Source organism: Gouania willdenowi, chromosome 12 (assembly GCF_900634775.1).
Source record: "Gouania willdenowi chromosome 12, fGouWil2.1, whole genome shotgun sequence".
NCBI classification, from domain to species: domain Eukaryota; kingdom Metazoa; phylum Chordata; class Actinopteri; order Blenniiformes; family Gobiesocidae; genus Gouania; species Gouania willdenowi.
The window spans coordinates 877,768-903,952 of NC_041055.1; the positions used below are offsets into that span (position 1 = coordinate 877,768).

Consider the following 26,185-nt stretch of genomic DNA (forward strand, 5'->3'; position numbering starts at 1 on the left):
GGTGCGTAGAACACACATCTACGCACCGATGCAGCCATCTGCGGTACCAACATATTTAGATGAAAAGTGGGAAAAACAGGAGGGGAGAGGAGAAAAAGGCATTATTATTAATAATAATAGTAATACTATTATTATTATTATTATTATTATTGTTATTATTATTGTGTGTGCAGCCAGCAGCTCACGTCCTGGGCTCAGAGACATAAACTCAGACCTAGGAGGATCAAACCTGGAGCAGATTCATCAGATTCCACTAAACCAGCTACACTGGAGGACCAGGACCAGGTAGATCAGATCTCATTCTCTCACTGGATCATCACCATCATCATTCATCATCATCTGATCCTCTTTCCTTTATGGTTTCAGCACCAGACGTTCTCCTCTCCCAGCTCCTTCCTACTGAGGAGGAGTGACAGCCTCATGTCTGAGGCTTCAGGTAACACCTCCACATTATTAGACACACACACACACACACACACACACACACACACACACACACACACACACACACACACACACACACACACAGCAGTACTGTAATTTCAGAGTGTAAGACGTGTCGTTTTAATGATCAGATAGGGTCATGTTGTTGGACTGCGTCGTCTCTTTTCACCAAAGGTTCTCAACCTTTTCAGCCCTCAACCCTCCAAAATAAAGGTCCCAGAGAGTGGGGACCCTCCAAAATAAAGGTCCCAGAGAGCGGGGACCCTCCAAAATAAAGGTCCCAGAGAGCAGGGACCCCCACTGTAGCTGAAGGTGGTTGAACACAGACATGAACATTGAAGAACAGTCATGTGGAGACAGGACCATCTATAAGGGGGAATAAAGGAGAGATTTTTGGGGTCCATCCATAAAGTCAGTAAAATGATGGTCTATTGTTCTATGAATCTGTGATAACCACATTTATTTATTCATCTGAATAATATCCACTGTTATCCAGGAACGTTTATTATTATTATTATAGTCATCTTAAAGATGGAAATCATGGTTTTAATCACTAATAAAATGGTTCAAAGTGACCAAAAATGGTGAAAAAGGAGGTGAAATGAGATTTTGAAAACCACAGAAAATGGTTAAAAGTTAATTAAAGTGGATAAAAACAGACAGAAAAAGTGGTAAAAAGGTTCAAAGTGTCAATATTGGAACATTTAGTTTAAACTGGCAAGTAATGGGCATGACAAATGGTGATTGCGGTTAAATATTCAAAAATAATCATGAAATATGGTGAAAAGAGGTCAAAAGTGACAATAATGGATCAACATATGTGACATTAGGTGTAAAAGTGGTAGAAATGGTTTATAAGTGATGAACATGTCTGGAAAGTAGAAAAAATGTGTAGAAAAGTCATTAAAATGTGATGTAGAAGTGTCAGAAATGGGAGAAATGTAGCAAAAATACATTAAAAGGAGCAAAAATATGGCAAGAAAAAGTGATGAAAATAGGTTAAAATATGGTGAATTTGGTGAAGTTGTAGAAAAAAGTTAAAAATGGGCTCAAAATATTCTTAGTTTCTTGAAGGCATCTGGAGACCCCCTATCAGTGTCTTGCGACCTGAAATGTGGTCCTGACCCCAAGGTTGAGACCTTTGAGACTCTATGGTGGTTTTTTCTGCGTGAATCCTAAATTTGATGTAAAGCGTCCTCTACTCCTGTAGTTACGGTAACTATTGATCTTTCTGTGTAACGTGGTTTTCCAGGTCTGACCTACTGGCGTCTGAACGAGTGTGACCTTTACCGACCTCTGCCTGACAGCTTTGACAGTGGTGCTCACCTCCTCCTGCAGGAGGCGCCGTTCAGCCTGGTGAGTAGATGTTAGTACGTGTCGTGGTGAGGTGTGAGGATGTTTCATGTTCTCTGATGTTTGTTTGGTTTCAGACTCCGCCTCCAGACCTTCGACCGTCGCTGAAAGAACTTTATCAGAACAGGCAAAGAGACGGATCAGCGCTCTCAGACCCTCCATCACCACAGGTACCACTAGACCACCCTCTAATACACACATGGGCAACTGGAGGTCCGGGGGCCATATGCGGCCCGCTGTCTAATTTTGTGCGTCCTTCCCAAAGTAAATCCCCCAAAAAATTGTAATTCAAAAAGTTGGAAGGAATGAAACCCAAAATAATAGGAATGTAACGATTCACTCAACTCCCGATACGATTCACGACACTGGGTTCACGACACGATTCTCTCACGATTTATTTTACAAAATGGGACTGTAGACAAATGATGACTGAAAAATATTCCTTTATTTTTTTTGGGAAAATATTGTACTATTTTCTTTTATTTTTCATTGTCAAAAGAATCCCTTGATAAACTATTCAAACAATGCATTTTAACTAAAAATAAATCTTGAATGAAATAAATAAAGGAATAATACAAATGAAGAAGAAGCCTACTCCACTTCTGGATAGCGCCCTCTGCTGGTTAAAAAAATACTGCAATTCAATTTTCAAAGCATCGATGTGAACCGTGATACCTATGAATCGATTTTTAACTGCCTTACGATTAATCGTTACATCGCTACAAGATAACAATAAAACATCAACAAAAGTAACAAAATAATAACACATTAAAAAAATACTCCAAAGACACAAAATACCAACAAAATGACACAAAATGACTGAAAAATCAACAGAAATTCAGAAAAAAATAAAAACAATAACGCACAAAATAACAACAAAAAAACACATAAAAATTCGAAAAGCACATAATTGACTCCAATAAAGCGCAAATTGACGACAAAAATTCTGAAAATGACAAAAATTCACGAAATAAATAATCCTGTGTTGATCATGTGACCCTTGGCCTCGCTGTGATCTGTTTTAATCCTTCTGTGCTAACTCTGCTATCATTAGCTTTTAGGTTTTCTTCTTTGGTTGGATTTTTAACATTAATGTGATTTTAACCCTTTAAGTGTTGAATGTTTTTCTGGAAAAATATTTCCATTAAAATTCCAAAAGTCTGTAGTTTAGACGTTATTGGATGTAAATTCATTTTCTAAATAAAAAGTGTTTACTGGGACCACATATCATCAACTAGTCTAGAACACTCTGATGGTCTATCCTTCTATCCTGTTCTGTTTGTCCTTCTGTTCACTAGCCAACCAGTGGAACCAGATGTTCTCCATCTCTGAACCTGGTTCTAACGGAGATTTATTCCTATAAAAAGAGGGAGATTTTTCTTCCCACTGTCACTAAATGTTTGTTCATGTGGATCTTGTTGGGTTTTTTCTTTTTACTATGGACTTTATATTTTGTTCAGCGCTTTGAGATGACTTTGTTGTAATTTGCACTATATCAAAAAATTTGAATTGAATTGAACATATGTCTAATTTGCATATTGTGATGTCACAGGCTCTATCAGATGACATCACTGTTTAGTAAATGTATTCAAACATCTGTTTGTATTGTTGTGATAAACAAAGGTTGATACTTTAATATAAATTCACATGTTCTGACGTCTGTGCTCTGATTGGATATTAATATATTTGTTGGTGTTCCAGATGTTTTCTTTGGACCCAGAGACCAACATGCGTCAGTCTGAACGAACCTCTGGCTTCACCTCCCCCTCCCACTTCAGCAGCCCCTCCTTTGTGGCCCAGCCCTCCCTCTCCCCCCGGGTGGGGACCCCCGTCAGCCCTGACAGCGTGGTGGAGGGCAGCCACAGCCACGGCCACGGAGACACCGACTGCATCTCAGACACGTCCAGCGTCTCAGCGTCAGGACACGTGCAGAGATCCTGGGTGAACGCCCCCTCCCCCAGGGAGAAGAACCGCCTCCACCACCCAGCCAGTGAGGAGGACCCTAGCCGCACACACACCAGCACCCTCAGGGGGGCGCCCACGGCCTGTCTACGACCTGCCGTCAGTCCAAGCACGGAGCGGGCTCCCACGCCGCTGGAAGATCCCGTCATCCTCTCTCTGTGAGTGTCACATGTTTGTGTCCAACATGGACAATAATTCATTAAACACATTAATTAGTTTATCAACAAATAGAAACACATTTTCCCATGTTGTCTTTAGTTGGTTTTTAAAGTTCTGCTGATTTGTCATTTGGGGGAAATTTTAAAAAAAAGCCTTGATTATGGGCGTGGCTCCTAGAGTAGTTAAGTCACACCCAGTCACAGTAGCCCCACCCCCACAGTGCTCCACAGTTCCACATGGAACTGTCAATCAATGCTCACTGAGGAAACCAGTCCCTCCTTCATCTTTGATAGGAGGGGGCGGGGCCAACAGTGACTGATCTATTCTCAGCCAATAGAAACATTATATTGTAATAGCAGCGTTCAACCCATAGAGGGCAGTTACTTATTTATAACTAAATACAATACATTTAAATATTAGGGACTAGGATCAATAAACTACATTAGTTCATACCTGATCAGATATGGATTCATCAGAATAAAGTGGTTTTAGAGTGGATTTATACTTTAAATGAGTCATTTTTTTGTAAAAATTTTTATATTTATTGAAAATAAGTAGATTTTACTAAAAAAATTATTTTAACTTTTTTTTACTTCAAACTTTTTAACAAAAAATGCTTTCAAAATGCCCAGACATCTGGTTTCATTATGTTCATTATTAAATAATGAAATATTGAAGAATAAAACATGTTCAGGGCCCCGCCTCCACTCCAACAAAGTTTAAAAAATTAGTAAAATTTTGTATCTTTATCAAAAATGGTATAGAAATTGTGATTCATCTCTTGAAGAATATGATTTTTCATGCTCAATGACCTGCACCCCTGTTACCATGACGACAGCTTGGGAACTACTGCATTAATGTTTAATTTATTTTTATTAATACTTATTTTTTATGTGTTTTATTGTGAATTCAGAACCCATTAATCCTTTATAAGGTGAATTTATCTGCATTGTGTGTTGTGTTGTTTTGCTGAGTCATTGTTTCCTGTTCAGACTGAGGCAGAACCTGCGTGAGAAACACTCCCGTCACGTGACAGACCTGAAGGCGTACTACGAGTCTGAGATCCAGACACTGAGAGATAGACTCCAGCTGCAGGAGCTTCCTGTGGAGCTGGAGAAGAGCAACCACGTTCTCACCCAAAGGTTCTGTTGCTTTGATTTAGAACATCATTCACAAACGTATCAGTGAGTCCAGAACTAGGACAGCAGCAGCTCCACGATCATGAAAATAAAGGCATTAATTCAAATTATTATTTATATTTTGTATTTCTTTGCTTAAGCATTTAGAGTAATGACCAACCTGAGAATGAACACAGGAAAAGTCAAAGGCTTTGTGTGTTTTTGTTGTTGTTTTGTTTGTTATTTGAGTAACTTTATTTGTTTTGTTGTCGTTTTTTTTGTCGTTAATTTTAGGTGTTTTTTTGTTTTGTGAAATCACTTTGTGTATCTTTGTTGTTGTTTTGTGTGTGTTTTAAGAGTAAGTTTGTGCGTTTTTGGAGTTGTTTTGTGTTTTTATTTTTTGATCATTTTAAAATATAATTTTCAGTTATTTGTGTGTTTATTTCTAGTCTTTTGTGTGTTTTGTCTGATGTTGTCATTCTTTATATTACTTGTAATTTTGTGTGACTTCATTCTTTTGGATGTTTGTGAAATCATTTTGTGTATCTTTATTGTTGTTTTGTGTGTTTTAAGAGTAAGTTTATGTATTTTTTTTTAGTTTTGTGTATTTTTCTTTTAGTTTTGTGTATTTTTCTTTTAGTTTTGTGTATTTTTGTCATTTTTAAAATATTTTTCTGTTATTTGCATGTATATTCATAGTCTGTTGCGTGTGTTGTATAGTTTTTTGTAATTTTGTTGTTTTGGGAGTAAATTTATTGTCATTTTTTGGAGTTGTTTTGTATTTTTTTTGTCATTTTGTATAATTTTCTTTTTTTGTGTGTATATTTTTGCTCTTTTGTGTATTTTCCTGTCATGTGGTGCGTTAACTTTGGGGGCTGCACAGAATGAGCCCTCCTGGCCTGACCTCTAGGACGTCCTTGTTTCTAATATTTGTGAAGAGTTTACAAAGAGAAAACACTCAGTGTGTGTTAGATTTTAATGTGTAGTAAAACGGTGTGTTGTTGTTGTTGTTGACCTTTAGGTGTAAACATCTGGAGAAAGCTCTGTCTGAGGCCACTCAACGTGTGCAGGAGTTGGAGACAGTGAACAGCTCTCTGGAGAAGAAGATGGTAACCTTTGGTTTCTCACAGTTACATTTATTCACACTGAAGCAGCTGTTAAATATTTACATCCTAATTAATGAGACACAAATGAAATTAAAACTGCCCTGCACCTGCCACGCCCATAAAGCCACGAGGTCACTCCTTCCTACCGGCCGCTTTCAAAGTCAAACTTCATTTCGTACGGCACGAGGTCTGGTTGCGGAGTGGTGCATCTGTCTCCCGTCAACGTCTGTGTGGTGCCGGTGAAAATGATTGTTTCATAAAATGTCCTTGTGCTCTAGAACTAGGGTTTTCAAAGCGTGGGGCGAATTGCGCTCTTCCAGAGGAAGTGCGTTCTGTAAAAATTCATCGTCTTCCTGACAAATAAATTATCAACTTGTTCAGAGCATTTCTAATCACATTTGGGAAATATGTGTGGGATGAAAAAAGTGTTTTTCTATCACCTCTAGGGGGCAGTAAGACGTACCGTGTGAATTGTCATTGCGTGCGGAACGTGTTTCCCGTTCTGCTCATGACTTTGGGTTTTGATTGAATCAGAACTGTGTAGAGAGAGAGTTGCGACAATGGAAGTTTGAAATGCTTGACCGTCACATGATTCATGTTGCCTCAAATAGTTCCTGAAGTTATTGGCGGGAAGTTATTGATTCCGAGTGACATAACTGGGATTTTCAGTAATTTTTCGTCAATAACTGCATTGATTGAATATTTATACACTACACCGTTATATGTTAATATTGTATTATTATGAATTAATAATTAGTTAATAATGTACCTGTTAATGGGTTTAGATATGCTGATAATAATAATATCCAATATGATTATTTAAATGTCATCACAAACTGTGTACTCCGCTCTAGCTGCATTACGCTGCAATTGTCAACTGAACCATTGTAAAAAAAAAAAAAATTAAAAAAAACGGTCCTTTTGGCGTGAATGGAGATGTCGTAACGCTCTAAACGTCTCTGGATTGAATGAGTTTTATTAAAAAATGTCCAGTTTTAAAATTAAACTTTAGCGCCCCCTGTAGGCCTGGTAATGTGATAAAAACTCACCGTTTTTAGGAACAATGGGTCTCCAACTTGTCAAGAACATAAATTCAAAATGTCATGTGGAAAAAATGCTAAATTTGGCCCACTAAATTAAAGATGGCCAACTTCCTGTTGAATTTAGGTTATTGGTCCAAATTACATTTTTATTAGTCACAGTCCACTGCATATACCTACATATACTACTGAATGCCAGTTAGCTAGTTCAAACCATTGGAAAGCTACAAACTCTAGGTGGCGTTAACAAGTCCCAAAATTGCATAAAAAAACTACATATTCCATTTTTCACCAAACTAGACCGTCCTGCCAAGTTTCATGAAAATACAACCCCGGGAAGGGCTTCAAAAATCCAAGTAAAATAGTGTTAAAAGAATAATAATAAGAAAAATGCATACAGAAACAGTAGGGTCCTCGCACCACTTTGGTGTTCGGGCCCTAATAATCAAATGGAGTATTGTAGCCCACTGATGCTGTAGACACAGGTGTGTTAGCATTAGTTGTTCAGTGCTGGATTGTGTCCTACAGGCTGAGTGGCCAGAGCGCTACGCTGTGGCTGGAGCTGCTGTGAAGTCTCTACAGAGACGTCTAGAGGAGAACAAAGCATCAGGCAGAGAGAAGGACGCCATGCTGCTGAGACTGAAGGATAGAGTTCAACAGATGGAGGAGGAGAAGGAGAGAATCAGCAGAGAGATGGAGGAGAGGGAGGGACGCAGGGCCAGGGAGAACAACATGTTACAGGACGTGAGTCACTATGAAGGATTCATATAGAAATAAAGATTATTTAGGATTTTTATAGTTTCAAATGTTTGAACGTATCAAGCCAAGATTTTAATTCCAACGAGTTCATTTTGTCTTCTTTTTTCAAAATAATGTGTTATGGTTTCATTTATTCACACAACTTTTTGCAGGAAATTGACTTTGATCTCCTGACATGTTTCGACTGCCTTAGAGGCGTCTGCTGATTGCTTTGATGTATCCTTATGAGTTAGGATACATTGTAAGGATACATCAGAGCAACCCTAACCCTCTGAGGAAGACTGACAGTTGGCAGTTGAAACACGTCAGGAGATCACAGTCAATTTCCTGAAAAAAGTTTGTCTGAATAAATGAAACCTTAACGTAACAAGCCAAGATTTACTTTTATAGCTTCATTAATGTTTCTAATCTTTAACTATAGCTTAGAAATCAACCTTTGTTTTATCATATTGAGTCACTGACACGTGTGCGTGTTTGTGTGTGTGTGTGTGCGTGTGTGTGCGTGCGTGTGTGTGTGCGTGCGTGCGTGTGTGCGTGCATCTCAGTTGTTGGAACAATTCAACTCTTTGAAGAAGGAACACGAGGCTGTAAAGGTAAACTTTACTTCCTCATTCTGAGAATCATCTGTTTTCCTCCTCATTGGTCACTTTCTGTCACCTGGATTATTGTATTTATATATTTTATGTACATTCATAAATAAAGTAAAGGTTACATTTGTTATAGAAAATAAACCTTGTTGATGTTTTTCTCTCCTCAGAACAACTTGATGTCAACAGAAAACAAGCTGGTAGACGCCACAGATCATATTTCTGAGTTAAAGAGGTGAGAGGATGAGACAGTACCAACTCTAACCAGTAGGGGGTAGAAATACTGTTTAGAAACTTTAGTTTACATCACGGATGGACTGGGACCAAATATACAGCCCTGGCATTTTCAGCTCATTATCACTATATTATAACTATATTATCGCTACATTATCACTATAATAACTATATAATCACTATTATCACTGTATTATAACTATATTATCACTACATTATCACTGTATTATAACTATATTATCACTATAATAACTATTATCACTATAATAACTATATTATCACTACATTATCACCATTTGGAAGAGCAGGACAACTCTCAGCAAAGCCATCTGCAAGAGTGGAAGCAACCCTCCTAGACACTGCCCGTGACTGGAGAATGCAGGTTGACTTCGATCAGAGACTCACCTTTTCGCCTGAGATCATTACAACAAAGTCAGGCCAGACCTGGTCTTGTGGTCAACTTCTCAGAAGTTGCTTTTCACTGTAGAACTAACGGTACCATGGGAAGCTGCAGTTGGTGAAGGCAAAACAACATGGCTGGTGTGTCATGGTGCTTTTGGTTGAGGTTGGGTGTAGAGGATTTGTTGCCACGTCTACAACCAAGCTTCTCAAAGGAATGGGAGTGCGAGGACAGGCCTTATGGCAAGCTGTCAAGTCACTGTCAGATGCTGCTGAACAAAGCAACAGCTGGCTATGGATCAAAAGAAAGGATCCTAGCTGGGCTGCAAAGTGACCATCGAGGGGTAAAAGCAGAGGGGGCATCCTGGGACGCCAGGTGTCATCGTTGAGCCCTTTGGTGTCGTGGGCCTTTCAATGAAACACCAACAAAGGAGGGTGCCCACCTGAAGACCCCTGTGAAGCTTTTACCCCTTTAACCCCACCTCTAGACCAAGTACTGATTATCTAAGGGTTTGTACTAACTAGTCCTATAAGCTAAACTGATAAGCTGGATAATTCCAGTGGCTGTGGTGAAAGTGCAGTTGACAACAAGGGAAGACCATGTGATGGCTTGGAAAGACGGCTTACAGGGGATGGTGTGTAGCTCAGTGGGTTGAGCGCCCGCCCCATGTACAGAGGCTATAGTTCCTCACCTGCAGCGGGTCCAGGTTCGATTCCCGGCCTGGGTCCCTTTCCTGCGTGTCATTCCCTGCTCTCTCCAACCCCCTTCCTGTCAAGCAACTGTCATATAAAGGCCACTAGAGCCCAAAAAAATCCAAAAAAAAAAAAAAAAGACGGCTTACAGGAGGGAAAGACCCCAACGGGGCTGTCATGGACTAGCCGTCCATGATGGCAGGCTCCGTCGCTTGATAAGTGCACAAAGGCCACCCCTTATTGCTACAAAAATCCAAAGAGAAAAACACCTCTGGAGTCTGCATGAGCGGGGGAGGAAGATGACTCATCGGCTGACAACCTCGTACCTGACCCTGGAAAGAACACAACGACAAATCAGATAATCGACACCAAGCAAGTAACATCAGCTGAAGGACTGGAGCTCCAAGTATGTTGTTGTGGCTGGTCCAAGATAACATCCATCAGAGGGCTAAGAATACATCAAGGGCGGATGAAGTGCTTGAAAAAAGTGAGGCCGGGACCTCCTATTGACCATTGTCTTTTAAGACAAAGGTCAAGTCAGGCGAGTGAAGCTCAGCGGCAGGACTTAACCCACAGTCCACCGAGCATCAGAACCCCAGTGGCTGAAAGTAATTCTTGCGCAACATCTTTGAACTTGTAACCAAATCACTTGCAACCTGCTTTGGAGAAGGCCACAGGCCTCAGGTAAAGTGGTCAAAGTCCAGCAGCAAAAAAGAGTGGGCAGCAATTGATGCAGACCTGAGCAAGATTCTTGACGGAATCAGAGGAATGGTGGAGAAGAAACTGGAGCAAATAGGTGACCTAATCTACTCCTACGGAGCAGAAAGGTTTGGAAAAAAGACAGAAAAGAAGAACAGGAAACCAACAACCCCTCCCAATTCCAGAGGACAGCAAGAAATCCAGTGCCTTGTCAAAGAGAGGAGGGAGCTGAGGAAGCAATGGAAGAGAGCCTCAGCGGAGGAAAGAGTGGGCGTCAACCTCATGCAAACAGACGTGAAGTGACTCCTGGGAAGACTGCAGAGAGCTGAAAATCTCAGGACTCAACACAAAAGAAAGGGCGAGAACATCATTTTACAAGGATTCCTTCAGATTTGTGAAAGGACTCTTCACAAAGGAGAAGAGTGGGTCACTGAACGTGCCAAAGAGGGAGTTAGAGGACCACCTGAAAACAACCCACACATAGTCAAAGATATGAACAGAGGGACATACCACCAGACATGCCACTTGTTCCTCAACCAGGTTACCAACTGGACGACAGTCCCCCAAAGTGGAGCGAGGTCAACGAGGAAGTATTAAGGAAGGCAAGGGCAGCTTCAGCTCCAAGACCAAACGGAGTTCCATACCGGCTCTGTAAAAACTCCCCAAACATCTTACGCATTTTGTGGAGACAAATGATGGTGATTTGGACGAAGCAAACCATCTCAGGATGACAGCATATTTGAAGCAAAACAACTTGATTGACACATCTGTGCAGAAAGCTGGCATACCTGGTTTCTCGGGATGCTTGGAGCATACCAGCATGATATGGCACCAAATCCAATCTACCAAAAGGGAAGGAAGAGACCTGCACATCTTATTCCTGGACCTCGCCAACGCTTTCGGATCGGTCTTTCATTCTCTCATCTGGACTGCCTTCAACTTCTTCCACATCCCAGATACAATCACAAACCTGGTGAGAAACTACTTCCAAGATCTGTAATCCTGTATCCAAACAACAGAATACACAACATCATGGCAATTTTTGGAGGTGGGAATAGTGGCTGGATGTTCCATCTCCCCTCTAGCCTTCACCATGGCAATGGAATTGATTATTCAAGCTTTCAAATGGGTTGTGGGAGAACGTCTTCAATCTGGACATTAACTGCCTCCTATTCATGCCTACATGGATGACATGAACACCTTGACCTCAACCGTCGCATGCAACAAACATCTACTGGGAAAGCTTCAGGCCAACATTGCATGGGCAAGGATGAAGTTTAAACCTAGTAAATCCAGGAGCTTAGCCCTTGCGAAAGGTAAACTGGTGGACCAGAGGTTCCACATCAAGGATACACCCATCCCGTTGGTGTCAGAACTGCCGGTTAATAATAATACATTTATTTAAATGCGCCTTTCAAAACACCCAAGGACACTGTACAGGGCAGTGATTAAAATAAACACAATAAAAACAGCAGAATAAAAACAGATAAAAACAAGTGCAGCAGAATAAAACAGTACAGTATTGGTGTGGTGAATGTGTGTCTAGATGGAGTAGGATTGTCTGAAGAGGTGAGTTTTGAGTTTTGATTTGAAGAGTGGGAGGGAGTCTATGGTACAGAGGTCAGGGGGGAGAGAGTTCCAGAGCTGGGGGGCAGAGTAGCTGAATGCTCTGTGCCCCATGGTGATGAGTTTGGCCGGAGGTACAGAGAGCTGGAGAGTGGAGGAAGAGCGGAGTGTGCGGGCAGGGGTGGCGATGTGGAGGAGGTCAGATATGTACGGAGGGGCCAGGTTATGAAGTGCTTTGAAGGTGATGAGGAGTATTTTGAAGTTGATCCTTTGTTTTATGGGAAGCCAGTGAAATTGTTGTAGGACGGGGGTGATGTGGTGAGTGGAGGGGGTCCGTGTGATGATTTGTGCTGCAGAGTTCTGGAGGAGCTGCAGTTTCTGGAGGGATTTGTTGGGGAGGCCGAAGAGAAGTGAATTGCAATAATCAATGCGGGAGGTGACGAGGCTGTGAACAAGGATGGTGGTGGTGTGGGGGGTGAGAGAGGGGCGGAGACGAGAAATGTTCCGTAGGTGGAAATAAGCGGACCGGGTGATGCTGTTAATGTGTGAATGGAAGGTAAGTGTACTGTCGAGGATGACACCCAGACTCTTAAGCTGAGGGGAAGGAAGGAGAGAAGAGTTGTTAAAGGAAACTGTTGGATTTTGAGAGAGTAGATGAGGTGCCTACAAGAAGGACTTCTGTTTTGGAGCTATTGAGTTTAAGGAAGTTGGAAGAGAACCAAGAATTAATGTCTTGTCAACAGAGGGTAAGGGAGGAAGGAGGAAGAGAAGAAGATGGTTTGGTAGAGAGGTAGAGCTGGGTGTCATCCGCATAGCATTGGAAATGGATATTATGTTTACGGAGGATGTGACCGAGTGGGAGGATGTAGATGATGAAGAGGAGGGGCCCCAGGACACAGCCCTGAGGCACTCCAGCAGGGACAGGGAAAGTGTTGGACTTGTGAGAGTTGAGTTGGATGAATTGTGTACGGCCAGAAAGATAGGAAGTAAACCAGGCGAAGGGGGTGTGAGTGATGCCGATTGAGGAGAGTCTGTCAAGGAGAATGGAGTGAGAAATTGTATCGAAAGCTGCGGTGAGGTCGAGGAGAATGAGAATGGAGAGTAGACCAGAGTCTGAAGCTATGAGGAGGTCGTTGGTAATTTTCAGGAGGGCTGTTTCAGTGCTGTGAAGGGAACGAAAACCGGATTGAAACTGCTCGTAAATATTGTTCGTGATGAGATGATTGTGGAGTTGGGCGGCGACAGATTTTTCAAGTATTTTGGAGATGAAGGGGAGATTTGAAATGGGACGGAGGTTGTTGAAGTTGGTGGGATCCAGACCAGGTTTTTTTAGGATGGGTGTGACTATGGCAGTTTTGAATGAGAGAGGGACAGTACCAGTGATGAGAGAAGAGTGAATGATATTGGTGATAAGGGGGGCAAGTGAAGGGAGGCAGGATTTAGCAATGACTGTAGGGAGGGGGTCAAGCTGACAGGTTGAGGGTTTAGATTTGACGATGAAATCGGAAATGGCTTGGATGGTGGGGAGGATGAAGCCGGAGAATGTAGTTGCCAGGGATGAGTGGGGGGCTGAGGAGTCCACTCCAGAAATAGCAGCTCCGTGTGAGGTCAGTTGTTGGTGGATGTTGGATATCTTGGAGACGAAGAAGGACATGAGTGAGTTACAGAAGTCAGCAGATTGCATGGGGTGGGGGAGAGAGTGGGGGGGTTTTGTAATATTGGTGGGGAGAGAGAAGAGCGTTTTAGAGTTATATTGATTGGAGTGAATTAGACTGGAAGAGTAGGCGGATTTAGCAGAGGAGAGATGATCTTTGTATTGTATGATGTGGTTATTGTACATTTGTTTATGTATGGAGGGTCCAGTTTTGTTACATAGCCGTTCGAGTTGTCGTCCTTGAGATTTGAGTAGACGAAGGGCGGGGGTGAACCAGGGTGCTGAGTGGGTGAAGGAAACAGGTCGGGTTTTGAGTGGAGCGTGAGTTTCCAGAAGGTTATGGAGATTGTGATTGTAGTGGGAAACCAGGTCGTCAGGTGGGCTAATTGGATTGATGATGGGGAAATTATTAATGTCTGAGGAAAAGGTGTGTATGTTTATATTTTTGATTTTGCGGAAGGAAATTGTTCGGGGGAGAATGAGTTTGGAGAGAGAGAGGTTTCTGTTGAATGTGATGAGCAAATGGTCAGAGTATGGGAGTGAATGGGGTTTACAGTCACTGGCAGTGTGACCAGAGCAGCAGACCAGATCCAGGGTGTGACCTTTACAGTGAGTAGGGAAGTGGATGTGTTGTTGTAGACCAAAACTATTTAAACAGGATGAGAAGTCTTTGGAGAGAACATTAATGTTGTTGTCCATATGGATATTAAAGTCATCAAGGAAGATTGTGTTTTGAGATATGGATGAAAAATGTGTCAGTAGGTGAGAGAAATCATTTAAAAACTCCTTGTTAGGTTTTGGTGGGCGGTAGATGGTGGCAACAACTGTAGGAGAAGGTCCAGGCAGCAGTGACGGAGTACTCAAAGGAAGAGAAGACAGGAGCAGCAGGCAGAGGCACGACCTTCCAACTCTCGCGGTGAAACACCGCGAGACCTCCGCCCCGCCGGCCGGAAGTGCGGGGGTGGCAGATGTAAACAAACCCCGGTGGAGCGGACTCGTTCAGAGAGGCGAAGTCATTTGGCTGTTGCCACGTTTCGGTCAAACACAGGAAGTCCAGCTTTCGGTCCAGAATAACATCGCGGATCAGATGCCCTTTGGTGTTGAGTGAGCGGATGTTGAGGAGGCCAAAGCTGACGATGGTGGAGCTGGTCTTAGCCGCCGCGGAGTTAGCCAACCTAGCCGGGCTGGCTAGGACGCTGTGGTCAACATCCCGGGCAGCGTTGCGGGAACGGCGACGTGCGGTGGACCACATTGACTTTATTTGATGAGAGTCATTGTACTGGAACTTACGGCGAAAGCCACGGTGGACGTACCTCTGACGGGGCTGGAAAGCAATGTCCGGGGGGAGCCCGAGCCCAGGCAGCAGAGGAGGAGTGGAGACATGGAGCCGAAGTTTTAAAAGTACAGCAGCTGAGTATTGGAGGAGTGCATCAGTTTGCAGGTGGATGAGGGACACGATGAACCAGATGACAGCAAGCCAGCGGGCTGATTGGTAGATCAGCATCTTTTACCGGAGTAGGAATATGAGAGCCAGGGATCCCAGGTAAGACTGTGACAAAAACAGTCACTGATGCGACTGACAGCAGCAAACTAGCACAGATTTGGGTTGTAGGCCGACAATCCTGTCACCTGTCACCGACAAGTGACGGGTTAAGTCCCTAGGGCGCTGGTACAATGCAAGCCTCAAAGACGCAGACCAGTGTGATCAGCTGAAGGAAGAAACCATCAAATTTCTTATCAGCATAGACAAGACCTTTCTTCCTGGCAAGTTGAAACTGTGGTGCCTGCAGTTTGGATTGCTCCCCTGCCTGATGTGGCCCCTAACGGTCTACGAGATCCTCATGACCAAAGTCAAGAAGTTGGAGAGGACAGTCAGTTCATACATCAATAATTGGCTTGGCCTCCCGCGTTGCCTTTGCAACATCGGCTTGTATGGACATAGTGTCCTGGAATTGCCTGTCTCTAGCCTCACAGAGGAGATTAAATCCACCAAAGTGAGGCTGAACATGACCCTGACCGAGTCCCAGATGACATGATCCAAGTGGCTGCTCCCAGAAAGGCACCTGGGAGGAAATGGATCCCGTCTGAGGCCGTACAGCAAGCAAAATCTGCCCTCAGGCACGAAGACATTGTGGGACAGGTGCCGCATGGAAGAGGTGGGGTCGGACTTGGGACAAGTAGACCCACATGGAACAAGGCAACGTCTACCCAGAGGAGAAAGTTGGTGGTTGCTCAGGTGCGGCAACAAGAGGAAGCAGATCGATGTGCAAAGGCAGTCTCGCAGTCCAAACAGGGCTAATGGACTAGCTGGAAAAACCTGGAGCATCGTAATATCAAATGGAAGGAGCTTTGGGAGATGGAAGGAAACAAAATCAGCTTAATCATCAGAGCCACATATGATGTTCTTCCCACACCCTCAAACCTTAACCAATGATTTGAAGAAGATCCTTCTCGTGCGCTGTGTCAAACCCCTTCAACACTGAGACACATCCTCACTGGCTGCAAAACCAGTTTCTCTCAAGGCCGTTATGCTTGGAGACACAACAAGGTCCTACGACAACTGGCAATCACCCTGGAAGGAAGGAGAACTACCAACAACGCCTTCCCTCCTCCAATGCCTCAGCACAGAAACACCACTCCATTTGTAGGAGCAGGACAACTCCCAGCAAAGCCATCTGCAAGAGTGGAAGCAAACCTCCTAGACACTGCCCGGGACTGGAGAATCCAGGTTGACTTAGACCAGAGACTCACCTTTCCGCCTGAGATCATTACAACTAACCTCAGGCCAGATCTGGTCTTGTGGTCAACTTCTCAGAAGTCGATTTTCATCGTGGAACTAACGATACCATGGGAAGCTGCAGTTGGTGAAGCATATGAGCTTAAGCGACTGAAGTACTCCGACATAGCAACTGAGGCAAAACAACATGGCTGGTGTGCCCAGGTGCTTCTGGTTGAGATTGGGTGTAGAGGATTTGTTGCCACTATATTTGCCATTATCACTATATTATAACTAAATTATAACTATATTATCACTACATTATAACTATATTATCACTATATTATAACTATATTATAACTATATTATCACTACATTATAACTATATTATAACTATATTATCACTATATTATCACTACATTATAACTATATTATAACTATATTATAACTAAATTATAACTATATTATCACTACATTATAACTATATTATCACTATATTATAACTAAATTATAACTATATTATCACTACATTATCACTATATTATAACTAAATTATAACTATATATCAACTATATTATAACTAAATTATCACTACATTATAAACTATATTATCACTATTGTATCACACGCTGATTCTCAGCGTGTGATACAATAGTATATTTTAATTATTATTTTGCCAGAAAACCTTAAAAGGGGGAAACTTTTTAACCTCTTTGTGTAATTTCCCCCCTTTTCTACAAGTTCTGACATTTTCTTTTTGACTTTTGCCAATGAATATCATTTTTTTTCTTTTCTTTTTTGACACTTTTATCTTTCCTTTATTTTTTTGTCTTTCCTTTAATTTTTTAGGCCACTTTTCATCCATATAAGCTCACCATTACCCAATAAATACCACTTTTCCTACATTTCCCCTCTGTTTGTTTCACATTTTTGCCCTTTTTCATCGTTTGCCACGATTTGCCCATTAAAGTTACCCTTTGGGTCGACGGTCCACCGGGACGATGCGAGTTATGCCAGATTACCAGTCCACCCCTGGTTTATGTCTGCACTGTTGGGAAAGTTCACTTTCTAAATGAAATAGTTCATAGTTCGGTTCATAATTCATAATGTTGAACAATAATTTCTAAGTTTCAAAAAAGAACTGGTGGTAATCTGTCATTAAATAACACTTTTTATATTATTTGAATTTATCTTTAAGTAAAGTTAAATTCAAAATAAAAGCCGACATTTCAAAATAAAACACATTTTGTGATTCTAGTCTGGGGTTTTTCAGCTGTTTTTTTTTTTTTTTTTTTTAAAGTGACGTTTGTGTGAGATGATGATGTTTTCAAATCTTCCAGGTTTATCTCTAAGCTGGAGTCTCAGGTGAAGCAGATGGATCATGAGAACCAGGCCAGGACCCGCTACACGTCCCACAGCAGCACTCAGCCCTCTGGAGCTGGGTGAGAACATCACTAGCTAGTTCACTTAGCCTGTCAATGGGATTTCCCATATTAGGTTAGCATTAAGCTAGCCGACGCTTCTTCCACATCAACGCTGGTCATGTGATCGACAGTCAGCAGTGTGTGAACCAAACCAAATACACATTAGCCACACTGCTAACGCTTAGCCCAGGGTTTTTCAACCTTGGGGTCGCTTATAGGGTAGCTTGGAGTTAAATGGGGTCACCTGAAATGTTGAGTAAATAATAAAAAAAAATTTTGATTAAAATTATATTTTTGTAATTTTTTAGATTATTATTATTTTTCCAATTAAAACCACACACAATCTCAAACAACTGTATTCTGTACTTTAACTTCCTCAAATTTAAATCTAGTAAAAAAAATGTAAAAAGCATAAAAATATCAAATATGATAAAAAAAAAAGTCATGTTTAAAATAAATAAACCACTGCCTCAGCCTTTTGTTTAACTGTGTGAAATGATTCTTAAACATTATTAGTCAAACCTTTAATTACCTCCAACCAACGTGTGTTTGAAGATGTTGTGACGTGTCATCAGATAATCTGATCACCAGTTCAGCTAATACACCATCAGATAAACCTGACTTTGGACCAGAGCCTTTTCACATTTTATTTATTTTGTAATTTCAATTTTTGTTGGGAACAGACAGTACAAATATAACGTACAGTCCCAAGTTTTTAAATATGTGTACAGTATAAACCTAACAGCATATATGCGTACATAGTTGTATAATAACAAAGTAAATAACTGAACATAAAGTGCTTTAGTGATACGTCTGTGCAGTCACATCTTAAAACTACTGACAGTGTTCATATAAATCTTCTCCTTTGTTTACAAAACTTCACATTTTTCATGTTCCAATATTACGGCATGTCAGTTGTTCCGTTGTTTATAAACAGTATTTTTAACAAGAATGTCACAAAGCCATTTTCTTGTAATTGACAGTAGAATATTCCACAGATATTTTATTCACATTTCCCATCATCTGCACTGGTCTCTTCCCTAAATATAAAGTTTTAACTTTCTTCATATTGTTCCTGAGCTGGATCCAGAATGGAGTCATTTTTGGACACGCCCACATAATGTGACAGTAGGAGGGGTCTCTCCCTGAAGAGACCCTGACCCTAAACCTACACTGTTCTTCCACACACATTCTCTCCAGGAAGGGGAGGAGCTACATGATCACTAGATGAGCCGTAACATGTGGCATAAGAACAGGATTATTGTTTGTCTGTCACACTGTTTAGACATTCAATTTCCCTCTTTCTGGTGAAAAATAGTGATATTGATCCGAGACATTAACGTGAGGTGTTTAAACAAAGCGAAAAGAAAATAAAACGGGTCAGATTATTTTTTCCATTTCAGAATGTGAATTCAGCTTTTTTCCGTCCATTTTTTGCAATAGCAGAAAATCTGAAGCCCTGTGTACAGTTCAAAGGTCAAAGAGCTAAGTCCATGTGAAAGTATAATATTTATTGATTAGGATGATTATGATTGGTTGATCCTAATCGCTCTGACTTCCTGTGTCCACAGCCTTTTCCACCATCCTGACCTCCTGCTGTCGCCCAGAAAATGTAAAGCCCAGCCTGACGTCACCCTGCGCAGGTCTCCATGTTCTCCTTGTGGTCCAGGGGAGGGGCTGAGCCGAAGCAGGAAGTCAGCTTTTCCCCAAAGCAGCCAATCACACGTCAGGTCTGATGCTCACTCACCAGAAGTCAGTTCAATGGAGTCAGGGTCAGCAGGGTTGAGCTGGTGGTGTCATCATCATCATCATCATCATCATGGTTAGAGCTCAGTGGTGCTGACTCAGCTGTTCCTCCTCAGGTGTGCTTCCCCCCCAGAGAGCGACCAGCAGCCTCCCCCCAGCAGGAGGGAGGGGCCCAGCGTCCTCACCCCCATGATGAGGGCCCTCATAGAGCTGGAGGAGACCCGCGCCACCGAGAGCAGAGCGCCATGTAAGAGCCCCTAGATGTAACGCTTCTACTGGTCATCATTATAACTGATGAACTGTCCCTACCGCAGCATTAACTTTACTATGGACTGTGTTCACTCACTATAAATGAAAACATACATGATGAAAACTACTCCATCAGTCACAAGATGACATGATCACCTATTGAACCATAACACCGTCTGTACTGGTGCTCAATGGGATTAAAAGGGATTTAAAACCACCATAGAACTAATAATCCAGGTGTTGTTCCTGTCAGGGGTCAGTAGTTCCAGGACCACGGTGGGCTTCGTAGAGCAGAGACACAAAGAGTCTCTCCATCAGAAGGCGACGCCCACAGAAGGAGTGCGAGGGGTGGATGGTGGAGCGGTGAGGAGATCTGCAGCTCTACTCAGAGCTCAGAGGAGTTGGAGCCCAGAGGGCCACCGCTCATCCTCTCTGCCCCCCCCAGGACAACGCCACGCCCACCCTGTCACGCCTAGTGAGTCATGCTCTCATCAAACATTAAACGCTCTCTATCAACCAATCAGGATCATGTGTGTTTTTGATCCTTTCAGCAAAGTCAAAGAGGGAGACGTTAGTGGAGCCTCTCTCCACCACATCCAGCCCTAAACGCTGTCCAACTGACAACTATTCCACCGCCTTTGGTCACATGATGCCCCGAGAGGAGCATCTGCACCACAGGTAGTGTGTGTGTGTGTGTGTCTCTGTCTCTGTGTGTGTCTGTGTGTGTGTGTGTGTGTGTGTGTGTGTGTGTGTGTGTGTCTGTGTGTCTGTCTGTGTCTGTCTCTGTGTGTGTCTGTGTGTGTGTGTGTGTCTGTCTTTCTCTGTGTGTGTGTGTGTCTGTCTGTGTGTCTGTCTCTGTCTGTGTGTGTGTCTGTGTGTGTGCGTGTCTGTCTCTGTCTGTGTGTCTGTCTCTGTGTGTGTGTGTGTGTGTGTGTGTGTGTGTGTGTCTGTGTCTGTCTGTGTGTCTGTCTCTGTCTGTGTGTGTGTCTGTGTGTGTGCGTGTCTGTCTCTGTGTGTGTGTGTGTGTGTGTGTGTGTGTGTGTGTGTGTGTGTGTGTGTGTGTGTGTGTCTGTCTCTGTCTGTGTGTCTGTCTCTGTGTGTGTGGTTCTAAGTGTGTGTGTGTGTGTGTGTGTGTGTGTGTGTGTGTGTGTGTGTGTCTGTCTCTGTGTCTGTGTGTGTGTGCGTGTCTGTCTGTGTGTCTGTCTCTGTGTGTGTGTGTGTGTGTGTGTGTGTGTGTCTGTGTGTGTGTGCGTGTCTGTCTGTGTGTCTGTCTCTGTGTGTGTGTGTGTGTGTGTGTGTGTGTGTGTCTGTCTCTGTGTCTGTGTCTGTGTGTGTGTGCGTCTGTCTGTCTGTCTCTCTCTGTGTGTGTGTGTGTGTCTGTGTGTGTGTCTGTGTCTGTCTCTCTGTGTGTGTGTGTGTGACTCAGAGAGTTGGGGGGTGATAGTCGGGGGTGGAGGTGTTGAAGGATCTGATTGTGTGTCCATGTCAGAGCTGAGGGACACGAGCGGCGTCACTCGTTCCACAGCAGCAGTGGTTCTAAGAAGAGGCTCCAGTTCACCTCAGACAGAGATGATGGTAAAATAAAATAAAACTGCTGCTTGTTTCCGTTCTCTCATGTTGAACTCATTTCATTCTAGAATCTCTGAAGCCTCTGTGTACGAGCAGCCAACCAGACCTGCTGCCCTCCTGCCTCGACCAGGCTCCGCCCCTCACCAATGGACCTCAGTCATTGGCCGAGGCTGAGAGGCTGTTTGATGAGCTGACCCAGGAGAAGCTGCAGGTGTGTGTGTGTGTGTGTGTGTGTCATACAGGAGAATTATTCTGTTTAATAAAATCATTTTTCATTAAATCTAAACGAACCACTCATGCAGTACCTCTGCCTGCCTACAGGGGCATCAGTGTGCTCTTTCTGTTCTAGATTATTCCACAAATCCACGTTAAATGTCATGTACAGTTTTGCTAATCTGCTGTTGTGTGAAAGGATGAATGAATGAGTTTATTTTGTGCAGATTGAAGCTGCTTTGAGTCGAATCCCTTCGACAGGAGGAAGAGTGACTCTACAGAGCAGATTAGACCAGGTCAGAACACAATCATTCATCTCAGTTTAATATTTACATGTTTTACTTTTCTTACTTTTTAGAAAATTACAAGTTAAGTAAAATATGTTTTTAGAACTTTTTTTTAATTATTTTTTAAGTTTTTGTTCTAAATGTCCTAATTTAATGGTTTTTGTTTAATATAATTTAAATGTTATAATTTTAACATATTCTAAATTCCCTTCTCAAGTTAAAATATATTTATTTTTATTTCTAAGCATTTGTTTTATCTAATTTTTTTTTTAATGTATTTGTAAGATTAAATCTTAAAATGTGCCATACTTTTAAAAAATACTTTATTAGAATTTTATTTGTTGTTTTAAAGCATTTTTAAATCAATTAAATGTGGTGTTGAAACACACACACACACACACACACACACACACACTGGTTTTAAAGTGGTGAGTGTCTAGTCTTCTCATTGTTCCCATTCATGGTTCTCATAGATACATAGTTTTATTGGTCATTTTAATAGAGTTCTACACTAACTTTTTCAGTTGGTCACACCTTTTTTCCCTTTTTTTTGAGCAGGGGTGGGGGCAATGTACAGCATAGCCACACATGCTGATGAATAGTTGACTTAACTAACGTACCGTAGTTTTGTATGAAGTAAAGATTGACAATGACTTGAGATATTTGCAAAATGTTTTAATGTTTTAGTGACAATATTAAGTTTTTCTGCAACAAGCAGTGGCTGAAATAACAGGTTTATTTTATATCATTATTTTAAATAACATTAAATCATAACAAGGAAAGTGCTGAGTCATTGTACAACGTGATTTATTTTAGGTTAACAAATTGTTATATCATGATTTTATTTGTCATTAATCATTAAAAGCTTCTATAAAAAATAACTTGATTTCAATAGTTTTTTAAAGCTATAGGGAGCCATTGTATAAGAGTCAAAGGGCCACATTAGGCCCCAGAGCCACAGGTTGCAGACCCCTACAGAGAGAGAGAGAGAGGTTCACTCTGTGGAATGTGACAGAGCGTTCAGCTGCTCTGTATAAAATAACGTCACCCTATACGCACTCGCACGGATGCGACCAGATAAAATTTTCACTCGCACACACTGAAAAATTACTCGCATATGCGACCATTTTGGTCGCAGTCTCAAGCCCTGGCATGGTTCCCATGGTTCTCATAGTTCTAATGGTTCCCATGGTTCTCATTTATGGTTCCCATTGTTCTCATGGTTTTCATGGTTCCCATGGTTCTGTCCTCAGGTGTCGTTAGAGGATCGTCTGGATCATGTGACCAGAGAGCTCGGTTCTCTGAGGATGACTCTGAAGAGGTTCAACGTGCTGCGCTCATGCGCTAACACGTAGCAGCACATAGACTCCACCCACTAACACATAGGAGTGGGGTGACTCCGCCTACCACCGTCTGTATTTTCTACTCCGCCTCCCTCTGAGCCAGTCAGAACACACGACTCAGCGTTTCCTGCAATGACTCGGGGATGTTTTTTCTACGGGACGCTCCTCCTCAGGAGTATTTTTATAGTTTAGCACAGATTTGTACAGACGTTTAGTTTTGTAGTCATGGAAACGATCAACAGAAAGAAGTGTTTACATGTTATTGTTTACCACTCAGCGTTTATTTTTTACTTTTATAACATAAAGAACAAATGTTTAAATGAATGAAGTTGCCTTTTGAATGGATTACATTCCACAGTCACCAGCTGCTTTGCTTTTACACACACACGCATACGCACACACACACACACGCACACACGCCTACACATGCACACACACGCACACACATGCACACACGCCTACACATGCACACACACGCATACGCACACATGCATACGCATACGCACACACACACGTTCCTCCATCTTGTCCATTTTTATGATCATTTCCGCTGCAGTTTTTCTCTGTTATTGTGAACAGGAGCTGTTTGTGTTTGTGTTGTTGCACAATAAATAAATAAATAAATAAAGATTTTTATTCAAACCACTCAGTTTTGTTGGTTTTTTTCTTTTAATTTTTTTTACATTCATGCATAACTTCAGTTGTTATTTATGCAAAGGTTCCCAAAATGTGTTTCACAAAGTTCCAACCAATAATAAATATTTAAAATGTTACCTTGATTCTAAATTTTGTTTTGTTTTTAACATTTTTGTTGTGTATATTTTTAAATAAAACAATGATAAATAATAAATCTCAGTTTTTCTGATCTGAGAGTCACATGATCAACATTAGAATCATCACCAATCAAAGCATTAACATGAAACAGTTTGTGTGTATTTGTGTGTTTTCAGTTGTAATGTTGAGGTTTTTTTTAGAGTCATTCTTTGTATTTTTATTTAATGTTTTATGGTATTTATGTAGTTGTGTTGTACTTATGTTGTTTTGTGTCTTTGTTCTTATTTTGTATATTTATGTTATAGTTTCATATGTTTCTGTTTTTTGTGTATTTTGGTAGTTTTGTTCAGTGAATATTTGTGTTTTTTGTCAATCAGTTATATGATTTATCTTGATTTAATTGTATTTTACTCCGTTTTGTTTGGTTTTTATTTACTTTGTTTTGTTTGTAAAAACCTTATTGTTGTTTGTGATAAATCTAGTTTACAGCAGTATGTTCTCTGTAAAGTCTTGGATTGTCTTGTTTATATATATATTTTATTATATATAATATAAATAATGTATACTGTTAGATTGTATTTAGGAAGCTTTTACTGCTGCTGGAAAAAATAAATATGGAATGAAAAGTCTTTATATAATCTTTTTTAATTCCTTATTATGACTTATTTTATACATTTCATAATGACGTGTTTTTGTCTCATTAATTTTGAGGACTTTTTTGTGTGATGTTTCTAACTTGTACCAGCAGGGGGAGCGCTTTACTCAGAACAGCAGCCATGGAAACGAGGGGGAGGAGCTAACATAGGCGAGAATGGTGACGTAGTTTCCGCCTCCGGCTGTGTTTAATTAAACTAATGAACGCTGCGGTTAATTAGTTAATTAATGACATCGTTATCCGTGACTGATGAGGTATGATACACACACACACACACACAGTAATTATATCACACGTGTTGTGTAAATGTGTGTTTTTGTGTAACTAAAGCAGTGATAGTAACTTTAAATACAACGGGTTGAGCTTTAATACAGGAAATAACGAAGGGTTTGTGTGTTAATTTGTGTATTTTTCTCTTATTTTGTGTATTTTTCTGTTATTTTGTGTATTTTTTAATGCTGTTTAGTGATTTTTGAGTCATTTTTGTCCATTGTTGTTGATGTCTTGGTGTATTTTTTTGTTTTTTTTGGAGTTATTTTGTGCATCGTTTTCCTTTTTTTGTATTTGCTGTTATTTTGTTTGTGTAAAGGAGTCAGTTTTGTAATATTATTTTCTGTCATTCTATGTGTTTTGGGGTTATGTTGTGTATTATGTTGTTTATTGTTTTTGGAGTCATTCACCTCTTGCGTATTTTCTTTTATTTCTTTGTGTGTTTTAGAGTAATTTGGTTAATGTATAATTTTTTTTTACTGTTTTTGGAGTCATTTTTGTGTATATTTGCTGTCATTTATTCTATTTTTCCATGATTTTGTTTATTTTGTTGTCGCTTTGTGTGGTTTTTGAGTGATTTTTTTGAGTATTTCTGTTTAAATTGTTTTAATTGTCTTGTGTTTTTCTGTCATTTTGTAAACATGTAGCTACATTTAGGTCAACTAGTGCATTATTAAACTTTACGAGTGAAGCAATACGTGTCACTAGTACTACTAGTTGTACTGTTTTGTCTTAATACTAGTAAAGCTTTGAGTTTTTACTCCTTTTTTTTTTTTAGTCTACTAATAACACAACATTAGATGGTTTTGCTTTTGTTTACTAGTAATACAAATAGCATCTACTTGCACACGAGTGCTCCAAAAAAAGTAAAGCAACATTTTCTTTTACTAGTACTACCAGTTTACTGTAAACATGTCACTAGTGCAATGGTTTAAGTTCTACTTGGAGGATCAAAGTTATTTTGTAAACATTGTAAACTTTGTATCTGACAGATTACCAATGTCCTGTGGGGTTCCTCAGGGATCTGTTCTTGGACCTCTTCTGTTTAGCCTTTATATGCTTCCTTTAGGACACATTTTACACAACTGTAAGGTTGATAATCAGAGCTACGCAGATGACACACAACTATATCTATCACTGAACCCAGATGACTATGGTCCCATTGA

At 41.0% G+C, this 26,185-nt stretch overlaps 1 protein-coding gene across 4 annotated transcripts in view; it reads left to right on the forward strand.

Annotated features, from left to right (window-relative positions):
• mphosph9 (M-phase phosphoprotein 9) overlaps nucleotides 1-23,790 on the forward strand; it is a 31,592-nt gene extending 7,802 nt beyond the window's left edge. Inside the window, exons 6-24 of one of the 4 annotated variants that reach the window (XR_003675296.1) lie at nucleotides 174-285; nucleotides 367-436; nucleotides 1,697-1,800; nucleotides 1,875-1,967; nucleotides 3,499-3,917; nucleotides 4,911-5,060; nucleotides 6,058-6,145; nucleotides 7,711-7,926; nucleotides 8,487-8,534; nucleotides 8,699-8,763; nucleotides 17,830-17,931; nucleotides 19,485-19,643; nucleotides 19,776-19,906; nucleotides 20,162-20,383; nucleotides 20,460-20,586; nucleotides 21,398-21,483; nucleotides 21,546-21,688; nucleotides 21,890-21,986; nucleotides 23,231-23,310. Coding sequence is in view for 1 of the 4 variants with exons in the window: in XM_028463638.1 (XP_028319439.1) it covers nucleotides 174-285; nucleotides 367-436; nucleotides 1,697-1,800; nucleotides 1,875-1,967; nucleotides 3,499-3,917; nucleotides 4,911-5,060; nucleotides 6,058-6,145; nucleotides 7,711-7,926; nucleotides 8,487-8,534; nucleotides 8,699-8,763; nucleotides 17,830-17,931; nucleotides 19,485-19,643; nucleotides 19,776-19,906; nucleotides 20,162-20,383; nucleotides 20,460-20,586; nucleotides 21,398-21,483; nucleotides 21,546-21,688; nucleotides 21,918-21,986; nucleotides 23,231-23,332 (2,506 nt within the window). In the remaining 3 variants the exon portion in view is untranslated. Of the gene's footprint in view, nucleotides 1-173; nucleotides 286-366; nucleotides 437-1,696; nucleotides 1,801-1,874; nucleotides 1,968-3,498; nucleotides 3,918-4,910; nucleotides 5,061-6,057; nucleotides 6,146-7,710; nucleotides 7,927-8,486; nucleotides 8,535-8,698; nucleotides 8,764-17,829; nucleotides 17,932-19,484; nucleotides 19,644-19,775; nucleotides 19,907-20,161; nucleotides 20,384-20,459; nucleotides 20,587-21,397; nucleotides 21,484-21,545; nucleotides 21,689-21,889; nucleotides 21,987-23,230 lie in introns of all 4 variants that reach the window. The other 3 variants (XM_028463638.1, XR_003675298.1, XR_003675297.1) reach the window with 3 other exon arrangements.
• The last annotated feature ends 2,395 nt before the right edge of the window (nucleotides 23,791-26,185 follow it).